At 39.6% G+C, this 10,549-nt stretch overlaps 2 protein-coding genes across 3 annotated transcripts in view; one reads left to right on the forward strand and one right to left on the reverse strand.

Annotated features, from left to right (window-relative positions):
- pigk (phosphatidylinositol glycan anchor biosynthesis, class K) overlaps nt 1–10,549 on the reverse strand; it is a 42,694-nt gene that overhangs the window by 24,147 nt on the left and 7,998 nt on the right. For both annotated transcript variants that reach the window (XM_005924546.3, XM_005924547.3), the window contains exons 8-9: nt 8,150–8,260; nt 6,449–6,621 (exon numbers count right to left, since the gene is read on the reverse strand). In XM_005924546.3, the coding sequence (XP_005924608.1) occupies nt 6,449–6,621; nt 8,150–8,260 (284 nt within the window). The remainder of the gene's footprint in view (nt 1–6,448; nt 6,622–8,149; nt 8,261–10,549) is intronic.
- LOC121814722 (signal peptidase complex subunit 3-like) lies at nt 495–2,137 on the forward strand. Its single transcript, XM_042222002.1, has 3 exons — nt 495–756; nt 1,173–1,246; nt 1,723–2,137. Exons 1-3 carry the CDS (start codon nt 614–616, stop codon nt 1,848–1,850), a joined length of 345 nt encoding a protein of 114 aa, XP_042077936.1. The 5' UTR covers nt 495–613; the 3' UTR covers nt 1,851–2,137.

Raw genomic sequence — 10,549 nt, forward strand, 5'->3', positions numbered from 1 at the left:
AATTATCAGGGCTAATAGTTATGGTTTAGGCTGATGGTTAAGGTTAGGCATTGTCAATGAAATGTCCCCACTGAGATATGAAAACGAATGTGTGTGTGTTACAGAGGTTACAGTTCATTTGCGTCATTTTAAACCGACGGAACGTTTTGAATAAGGAAGCGAGAGCTTCCGCTTACTCATCGTTCCAAAGCTCTTTCCGGTTCCTGCCGTCGCGCGAGGCGAGCGAACACACATGTGCACATGTTTAAACCCGGCCGAGAGTCACAAACAATCACCCCCAACCACTGACCACTTCCCAAACACACTAAAACACACATGTGCACATGTTTAAACCCGGCCGAGAGTCACAAACACTGATCCATGTTTAATGTGAGTCAGAGCCATGTTGGACTACACACCTATGTTGCTTCACTTAGACTGTGATTCTTTTAAAACTGTCTTCTGGCCGAAAACGCTTCAAATTTGTTTTATTTTGAAAGGCCTTAACCGGAAGTATGTGTTTATTCCACGTAACTTCACGTTTCCGGTTTGCGCTAACGCTACATCCGCTGCAGGGCTTGGAACAAGTCTGTCGTTTGAATTAGTGTCCGTGTGGTACTTGCTGAATCCCAATATGAACACGGTCCTGTCGAGAGCTAACTCGCTGTTTGCCTTCTCCCTGAGCGTCATGGCGGCTCTGACTTTCGGCTGCTTCATCACCACAGCGTTTAAAGACAGAAGGGTTCCTGTGGACATCCACGTCTCTAAAGTCATGCTGTAAGTCTCTGCTTTCAACAGCTGTTAGCATCACACCAGGTTCTATCGTGTCTTTGTTCCGTGTAGCAGAGGCTGCAGGGTGGTTTACATGCTAGCTGTTTGGCGGGAGCCGCTCTGTGGCCTGCGGTCCTGAGCCTGGACAGCATCCTCAGCCTCGGGATACTCACTGTGCCTGGAAGGGGTGCAGAGCGGTAGTTCAGAGCTGTACTTTACCACAGCTGTGTACCATAGTACAGATATACAGATATGTACTGTACCACAGCTGTGGTACAGTACAGCTCTGTAGTACAGAGGTAAACACAGAAGCATTTAGGGTCATGTGAGGAACAGCAGTCGTTTCTTTCACCTTTGCATGCGTCCGTCCCAACTTCTACATGTCGAGTGACGTTTGTAACTTCTCTCTCTCTCTCTCACAGGAAGAACGTTGATGACTTCACTGGACCCCGAGAACGAAGTGACCTGGGTTTCATCACCTTTGACCTTTCAGCTGATATCCTTCCTATTAAAGCATTGCTGTGTTTGATTTTTTCTTCTTGCCATGTGTTGCAGCTGCTTCAGAGAATCTTTGCAATAAGAGTGCACTGTGTGGCTGCTCATGATTGTGCATTCATTCAGCTCTTTGTAGACTTGTCGTCTTTTTTAAAAACTCCATCCTGAGACAAAAGAACAGTTTGAAGCAGCTGTGTGTGTTGGGCGTTACTAAATGAATGCCAGTAGGTCTGACAGAGATTCCAGCCAAAGGCTTGTAATTATACAGTCATTACATTGATTCTTAAACCAAAATAACCCTGCACGCTCACTGCTGAATCATTCACATTTGAGTTCAAGTCGCGTTAACACCAGATTATCCCTGGTTACCATGGCGATGTACACCATTGTTTTAGGCACTGACAATGCAGTGAAGATGCTCGGATTCATTTTTGTTTTCCTCTCTCGGTTCTGTTGATGGTCCTTAACTTCTCCCACATTTGCAGCCAATTTTTGATTGGAATGTGAAGCAGTTGTTTCTCTATCTGTCTGCTGAGTATGCCACAAAGAGCAATGTAAGTCCTAATGCACACACACCTCGACCTTTTAGTAAGAAGCAGGCATGAAGCACGCTACATATGGCTTATCAAAGCATCACATTGTGTCTGACGGTTAGTGCGCAGGTCAAACTACAAGTCTGATGTGTGAATGCACGCCAGCACTCTGATCACTTTAAGCATTCAGTCACTCGTCTCACCTCATCTTCATCATCACGTTGTTATGAGAATGCTGAACATGAGGCTTTTTGCACAAGTCAGTGACAGCGGTCCATACAGATCACCGACGGCAAACAATACACAGCTGGGTGGTTTTTAGCTGTCAGAGGAGTGGTTTCAGGGCTCGCAAAATTTCAAAATCCCTGGTAGCCCTTCGGGCAGGGACTCTTCAGTTTTTGGTAGCCCAAAATAAATTTAAGTAGCCCGAATAAAAAAGAGAGCAATTTTTTGATTGATGTTTTGTTTCCTTTACAATATTATACTTTAATGTATAATATTGTAAAGGAAACAAAACATTAATCAAAAAATTGTTGAAAAACAAATTACAACATTGTATAAAAATTACAATCATCAACTCAAATACTTGGTTCTAATTGAACAGAAATTTCTATGAACTTGTAAGAACTGTGTAGGACATGAATCAGTCTGTGTCAGATCCTGAATTTGAAATTTCCACTGAAGCACGGGTAGAGACAAGTGGAACCAAGATCGAGGCCATTTGCTGTTTGAAGTTTGCACAGACTGCTGCATTGTGCCAGTGGTAGTTCACTCTTTGCAACATAGTAGCTGTTCTAAACTGATTTTTCAGGTTTATTTTTAGTTTGTTATTTGCGATTGGTGTTTGTTCTGGGAAAGATACTGCAGACTGAGCAATAATGCATTTCTTGCATTTCTCATGGGTTCTAATGGGGGCCTTTCTTAAAATGACTGGTCCCAGTAACAAAGGCGCTTGTCGACTCAGAAATCGAGAGAAAACCAACAACACACCCGGCAGAACATTATGTTATTTACACGGGTGCACATAAGTGGTCCGCATGTGCGCATTCGCTGTCAAAATAAAAGACGCGCACCAGATAAGAAGTTGCAACGCGCGTTTGCGTCCATATAAAAGGCTGTTTTTGTCCGCTAGAGTGGGATTTTCACGGCACATTCTGCACCACATCTCTGTGCGTTCATCATTTGTTTGAAGCCAGCTCACCTCCTGCAACCACTTTTCCGAGAATACGTGCTTCTTTTGTGGTTCGGACTCCTTCTGACATTTCTTTGGAGGTGGAGGAACATCACAGTAATTGCTTAAAGGAGCTTCTTCGACATCTTTAAGAGTTCTAAACAAATGTCTGTCCTCCTCCTGAAAATCTTATGTACGCAAACACGCGTTGCAACTAGGGCTGGGCCATATTATACCGTTCACGGTAATACCGGTATAATGTTAGGCAACGATAGGAAAATGAAATATCGCGATAGAATGAGTAAAACGCGCATGCGCAGTGCCTTTGTTTTCATACGCACATGGCCGATTGTTGAGTGAAACAGATGAACCAGAATTGGTTTGTAAAAATGGTGCAACTTCAGTGATGTGGAACTGGTTTGGTGTTTGTCCGTCAGATACACGACAAAGCACATTTTTTTGCAGAACATGCAAGCGGCCGTCGTATTTGTCGGACTAAGATGCTCTTAAATCTGGGAGTAATCTGGGTCCTAAACTCCGTATATTTCAGGTCAAACAACACTGCAGCATCACTGAGAGTTAAAAACTGTCTAAATTCTTTCATCTTTAATAAAACGATCAGCATTGCTGCTTTACCAGGTGTAACTATGAAGTTTAACTTCCAGGCATCCATGAAAACAAAATTTATTACATTTAACGGAGTTAGAAGTTAGCAGGAAGCTAGCGGAAGTTAGCTCGCTAGTTTCGCTAGTTACCTAAGCATGATATAGCATGTTCTGACTGAGAGATTTCTGAAAAAATCAAACGTACAGCTCTGCTATCACTTCCAACATAAATGAAGACAGGAAACTAAACAGCAGTGACGTTTGTAGGGTTACTGAAGTTGGGCTAGCTGGTATATAATGATGTGCTACGTGATCGCTAGCGACACAGCTATGTTAGCATAACATAAACAGTGAAGCTGGAGGACGAACACTAACACTTTTCCACTTATAAAAGTTAACGTTAAGGTTCCTGATAGTTGGAGACAAATGCAATCGCATGGCAGGATGCTGTAAACGGACCAAACTTCAGTCAGGAGAACAACTGAGATAATCCATCCACAATACGAGGTTAGTCATTAATATACTGCAACAACATGGGAATAGAGCAGCTGCCAGAGAATTCAACATTAATGAATCAATGGTACAGAAGTGGAGGAAGCAAGAAGAATGAGTTTAATAAAGTTTGATTTATCTGACTGCTTTGTTTCGCTTAATGTGCCTTATAATCCCGTGCACCTTATGGTCCGAAAAATGCGTACTGCACACTGCAGTTTAATGTTGCAAAGCACCTCTTTTTAACTTCAGTGGATATTATACATGGTTATGCTCAGGATATGTCAGCCCATTTCTACTGGAAATGCCTTTTGGTTAAACTTTCAGCAAGGAATTTGCATTTGCACTGTTACATTTTTATAAAGCTTTAATGTACATAAAAACCAGCTTCTTGTTTAAGTGAAAATAAATGGAAGGTTGTCTTTTTGCACTAGTAATGTTGTGGAGTTGTATTTTGTCTCGCATCAATTATATCGTCAGTTATATCGTTATCGCAAATTTTCAAATATATATCGTGATAAATATTTTTGGCCATATCGCCCTGCTCTAGTTGCAACTTCTTATCTTTGTGCGCGTTTTTTATTTTGACAGCGAATGCGCACCTGCGGACCACTTATGTGCAGCCCTGGTTATTTAGCTCATCATATTGCAGCCACAGAAATTCTTTTGTCCATGAAACCATAAAGCTGCACTTTCTTTTTGCCTTATAGTCTGATTTTTTTTTTTTTTTTTTTTTTTTTTTTTTTTTTTTTTTTTTTTTTTTTATTAGTAATATAAACATACAGACAAAATGCACCATATATTACAGATTCAGAGAATAAACATTTTTAACATATTAGCAACTTTCATATATAGTGAAAATAAAATATAAAGATGGGTCACATAAATTAACAGATTATTAACTCACTAAATCAAAATCTTCCACAAAGGAAACAAAAAAAGCAGCTTTTTTCTTTTTAACTAAAGTCAACGATTTAACCAACAGGTTTAAGTCGTTTTTCCAGTGAGCCAGTGTTGGTTTAATCTTAAAAAAGCGACATTTATGTATAAAATACTTACACAAGATTACATACACTAACATGATGCTACATTCTTTAGAGCTATGCTTGTAGCATTCTGCCTGTTAGCTTAGCACAACAACAACAACAACGAAAAGGCGCTCTCTCACCCAGGAAACACACAGTCGCGAGAGAGAGAGAGCGGTTACAGAATACATTTTGGGGCATGTATTCTGTATTCTGTAATGGAATACATTTTAAAAGTAACCTTCCCAACACTGGTCATAGTGACAGCCACTGAGTGCTTTAATCTTCCAGAAACAGGCCAATCAACACATCATTAGCAGAGGAATCAATATCACTGATGGGAGGTGTACTAAACAGAAATCAAAGGCTGGTTAGTTGGAAACTGAACACAAAATGAATTTGGCTGCTGGCAGTGAGGCTGGCCTAAATGAGAGTATTTTATAAGGGTCGCCCCCCCCCCCCACACACACACACACACACACTTTTTCAGCACATGCAACACTCGCAAGTTGCCTACCCTTTTTTTGCAATGATTATTACATGATTATTAAAAGTAATGTAAAACTGTAACCACCAGGAGGCAGTGTTATATACCAGTGGCTATTTCAGATATTTATTTTTCATCATTTGCTCAAAAGGCTTTGCCTTATCCAGGTCTCCATTATACATAAGGCTTTCTAAACGACTTGCTTAGTAAACAAAGTTGACACTGACTTGCTGTACCCTCATGTCATCATGAAAGTACAGCCCAGCCCATGTTCAACTTCATTTCATATCCCTTTAATATCTACCTTTAATCTCCCTTTCTGTTGTTACCTTTAGTTCATTTTGAAAAGCTGGAAACAATTTGTGAACAACTTATTTTTGCACAAGTATCTTTAATGCTACAGTCACATTTGGGAAAACAGTGGTGCCAAAATAATTGCAATTGCATGCAATGAACTCGCAGTGCCATTGCCTTTGAAATGATTGTTTCAAAGAGGGGGGACAAGGTCTGCAACCACTCAACCTCGGTCCATCAAGAAGGTGATAAAACGGCAATAAGTTGGAAATTAGATGCAATCAGATAATACAGTGATTAACTACCATAAATAGCTGAAAAGAAATCGCAAATCTGTATCCATTTACATATTCAAAGTCACATTAACTTATACTACTTAACAGATTACTTTAATTAATTGCCCAGCCAGAACCTCATAGACCAAAAGGTTGAGTGTGTTGCATTCTAGACCTCTGCTACTTTTTTGCCAAATGCAAAGTTAATCACCAGGCACCCACGGATTTTTAGTTTCTAGCAGGTTGCCATCCTGTTTTTATTCTAGTTTGATTGATGCATACCTTTTGCCATTAACAAAAAAACAAATAAATTAAACTTACTTCTCCTCCATCTGCTTGATGGGGTCAGTCAAGTTGATGGCATCCATGGTGAGCTCAACCTTGCGGACACTACCAAAGAAATCTGTGATGAGAACACTTCCAGGATCTCTCAGGAACAGGTCAGTACGATGGCCTGGAGTGGACACACACTGACTCTTTGGACACACTTTGAACTGTGGAGGCAGAGACAGCAAAGATTTCACATTAGGAATATTCAACATTGTTCTAAATTAGTGGTTTCTGTCACGTTGGATCTCTATTTGGGAGCCAGTCAGCTAGTCCACTGACAGTTGCTGAGGGAAACCGACAATTTTCTGGACAACAGATAACACAATTCCTAATTGGTTGATGGCACTCTGGATACAAGCAGGCTGCAGATGGAAACCACCAAGCTTTGTGTCCCAGTGTCCTATGCATGCAGATTCTGGATATGTATATGAAGATATCTGTTTATTCAAACTATTTAGAACAAAAACAACTAACAATGTCTCTCTAAATATAAATATTCGCCTCATGACAATGACAGCTTTAGCAGCAGCATAACTTGCATGTACAGGTCAGCTCTGCACAAAGACACAATACTAGACTTATTCCTTTTTGCACCACCAATTCCAAGTTCCAGTTGCAGCTAGTATTGAGCTGTTGCTCTGGGAGGTGTGACACCGTGAGAAACAGATTAGAGGCACTGTGCCTGACATTTGTGCATGTCCTTGCCAATTACAATTTTTAGCACACTTGTTATGTTACCACTTGTGAATGAATCCTATGTGAGTTTATCAATGTGTTGTTTTCTGCTTGAAAAGAATTTAAAAATCACATAACTGAGGTCAACATTATTTCCTCAGCCAGACAGGACTTGAAAAGTACAGCAAATGGCACGACTTTGCAGCTTGGATCGGGGGGGGAAAAAACAAGAACGAAAACTCAGAGGGCTCATCCAGAAAATCCATAGTATTGATCCTTAATTCCCTGAAAAGGCACAACAGAGAATCTACAGAAACAGAAAAATTGGAAGAAAAAAATAATAAGCATGTGTCAAAACACACAGAGTGCCAGAGTAACGATCTGAGGTGCTTTGAGCATAACTCCGGGTGACGCAGATGAGGAGTGGTCCTTGTGGCCTGAATCGCCGCACGAGGCTAAAAGATGAAAAAGGAGTTGCTGCTGAGACTGAGTCATGGACCAGAGCAACATGTACTCACCATTTCCACCCTGATGCGTCAAAGGCCAACGACTGCAACACCGTATCAGATATTCTGTTTCAAGTGTGACCTGTGTGACTTTTATCTGACTTCTTTTGGCCCACAGACAGAGGAAGAGGACAGTACAAGAAAAACACTGCTTCAGGTATCAGCAGTGCTGATTGCCACATCCTTCCTTTTAAAAGCTGACTTTCAAAATAGTCAATCTAATAAAAATCTGCATACCTTTTTTGTTATGTTCTGTTGCAGTAACTACAAATGAATTTATAACAAATAAAACGATGGTGTTCAAAATGTGAGACACCAGAGAAAATCTCTTCCTTTCTGTCACTCAAGTAGAAGTAGCACAACTGTAAACTTAAATTTGCATTAACACCCCTAACGTATTTTAAAGAGTATAACAAGAATTTTATTTTGTGGTTCAGGAAATTGCGATTTCCTGCAAACAGGTATGAGGAAGTTGTGACCATACTGGACACACACGCTAACAGAGGCTCACCAGATCATTCATGTTGGTTTTGCTTGCAGGATGGATGTCTTCAAGGAACTCCAGCATGTAGAACGTGTAACGATCCATCAAATGGACTCCTATGGCCAAATCTGGCTGGTGCTAGAATGAGACAGATTTTAAAAATGTAAAGGATAAGAATAGTTGCTAGAATGGGCGCTGCGGTGGCATTTTTACTTCTAGCTCATTAATCAAACCTCTACACTTTTACACAATGAACACTTACAGTCTTTTAAAATACACATCCACACCAACATTCACAGATTTGTATTATAAAATTCATCCCAAGTAACAATTTATGGAACTTTTTCTTTAGTTAGTCAGTTATAGTTTCCGTTGCAAATCTGTACAGTATCAAAATCTGATAAGTGTCACCTGGCATTGAAATTGAACAACGATTGTCACAGCAGAAGTGTGTGAAAGGAAATGAATTAGAGACTTGTGGCAGCAGGATAGCTTCATGAGTGATATTCATTATCTTAAAGTACACAGAGGTTTCAGTTTCTGCTGTATTGCAGACAGACATTTTTTTTCTCCTTTATTTATATTTGTTATGTATTTTAGAGTATATTTAGTTTAGCCTTTAATTTAATTGTTAGTTATACAACTAAAACATTGGGGGGGTTGAGGTGTTTGCTGTTGCCCTGTGACAGCTCAGATGGGCTCCAGTCCCCCTGTGACCCTGAATAAAACAAACCGGAAAAGTAGTTTAGAAAATGGATGGATAATTTCTGTAACAATGCAATTTCTCTTTGGGATTAATTAAGTGCTTTGTCTATCCATCCATTAATCCATCTCCAATAACGGAGGAAGTAAGAGTTTTCAACCCCCTGGGGGTGTGAAAATGGAAAATGCAAACAGCACTGACATATCACCCCCTGTTTAAATCCAATATTCACGCTTTTTTAAGCTCCACTGTGGTCTCTAACGGCTCCTAAGGGAAATATCCGGTTCTCATATTTCTTGATTCTCCGATATGTTTACAGACTAGTGTCTTACTCTGTATGCTCTTCAGTGTGGAGCAGGTAGAGGGGTGTGTTTGTTTTAAGCTTTTCCACTGGAAGCAGCTGCTTTGGACAAAACGCTGCTATAAGAGCAGAAAAAGTGAAGCAGATCAATAATGTTGTGGAGCACAAAGCTAAACACTGAATCAGGTAAATATCCCCTCACACAATCCAAGGCTGTAAATACATCTTTATCTTTAGGTTCAGTTCATCATGAAATTAAATATTAGTTTCATATTTTTTGTTCAGTCATTTGATATTTTAAATTTAAAAACGCTGTGATATAAAGCAATTATAGCTGCTTTGAAAGCTTGCATAGTATTAGCTATGTACAGCTGACAATTTGAAGTCATTAGCTGATAATGTAAAAATAATAGTGCCTGCCAGTGCCACCCCTCAGCATCGTAGTAGATACACCTATGATATCAATTTCAAAATCCTACACCATTCTTGAGTTTTTGCATTCACAAGAGTTTCAGAAAACTTGACCTCTGACCTTAAGGTCAAGGTGACTGAGATTTGAACTCGTCCAAGATTTTTAAAGCCCATTTAAAAATCCTAGGTGAACTCCTTCTTGAGTTATTGCTTTCACAAAATTCACAGAAAACGTGATGTACGGCTTCTAATCCTACGGTCAACGTCACTGAGATTTGAACTTTAGTATCAGCCGCGATACCTACCTACAGTTGAGGCCTACAGTATTAATTTCAAAATCCTACGTTGCCTAATTCTTGCTCAAAGGAGACTTATGATGCTTTCCTTCTTCCGTGATGTACATGTTGTTACAGTGGTGCGTGCCAATATTAAAATGGCCACAGTTTTTTTAAAAATTAGGGGCTGAATGTACAAGCAAATCCTGTAAATAAAAAAGCTCAGACTATTTTAAAAAGTCCATAGAGCAACGATATGTTTGTTAGAAAAGCAGAGCCAAGCTGAAGAAAGTTGGAGCAGGGGAAGGAAGCTAAAAGGCTTTTATAATCAGAAGGCTCTCTAGAACAGTCCAAAAACAAATATTTATAGCCACAATAAACCATGTCAGTAAATAAGTTCTGTTCAGCAAATAAATAAGGTCTTCTTTGTTTGTTTGTTTGGTCTTAACTTTGTATTTATTGTATTTTTCAAAATTAGTGTAAACATTAAAAACAGTTGGTCATACATAAAATGTAGTTTGGCACTATTTAATGTCATAAAATTGATATTTTTAAATGTCCCCTCATCACAGTCCCTTTCCTTGAAAAATGCTTATTTTTAGATATTAAAAGACTCATTATTCATAAGTGTTTATGTTATATTCTGCTAATCCCCTATTTGGCCATTTCAGTGTTTTTACAGTGGTTCTGTAACTTACACACACACACACACACACACACACACACACACACACACA

Source organism: Haplochromis burtoni, unplaced genomic scaffold, assembly GCF_018398535.1.
Source record: "Haplochromis burtoni strain Fernald_Lab_line unplaced genomic scaffold, NCSU_Asbu1 Contig_78, whole genome shotgun sequence".
Classification (NCBI taxonomy): Eukaryota; Metazoa; Chordata; class Actinopteri; order Cichliformes; family Cichlidae; genus Haplochromis; species Haplochromis burtoni.

Coding starts and splice junctions, on each gene's coding strand:
- LOC121814722 (XM_042222002.1), top strand. CDS start 614: ATGAACACGGTCCTGTCGAGAGCTAACTCGCTGTTTGCCTTCTCCCTG. Junction 757..1,172: donor CACGTCTCTAAAGTCATGCT/GTAAGTCTCTGC, acceptor TCTCTCTCACAG/GAAGAACGTTGATGACTTCA. Junction 1,247..1,722: donor CACCTTTGACCTTTCAGCTG/ATATCCTTCCTA, acceptor AACTTCTCCCAC/ATTTGCAGCCAATTTTTGAT.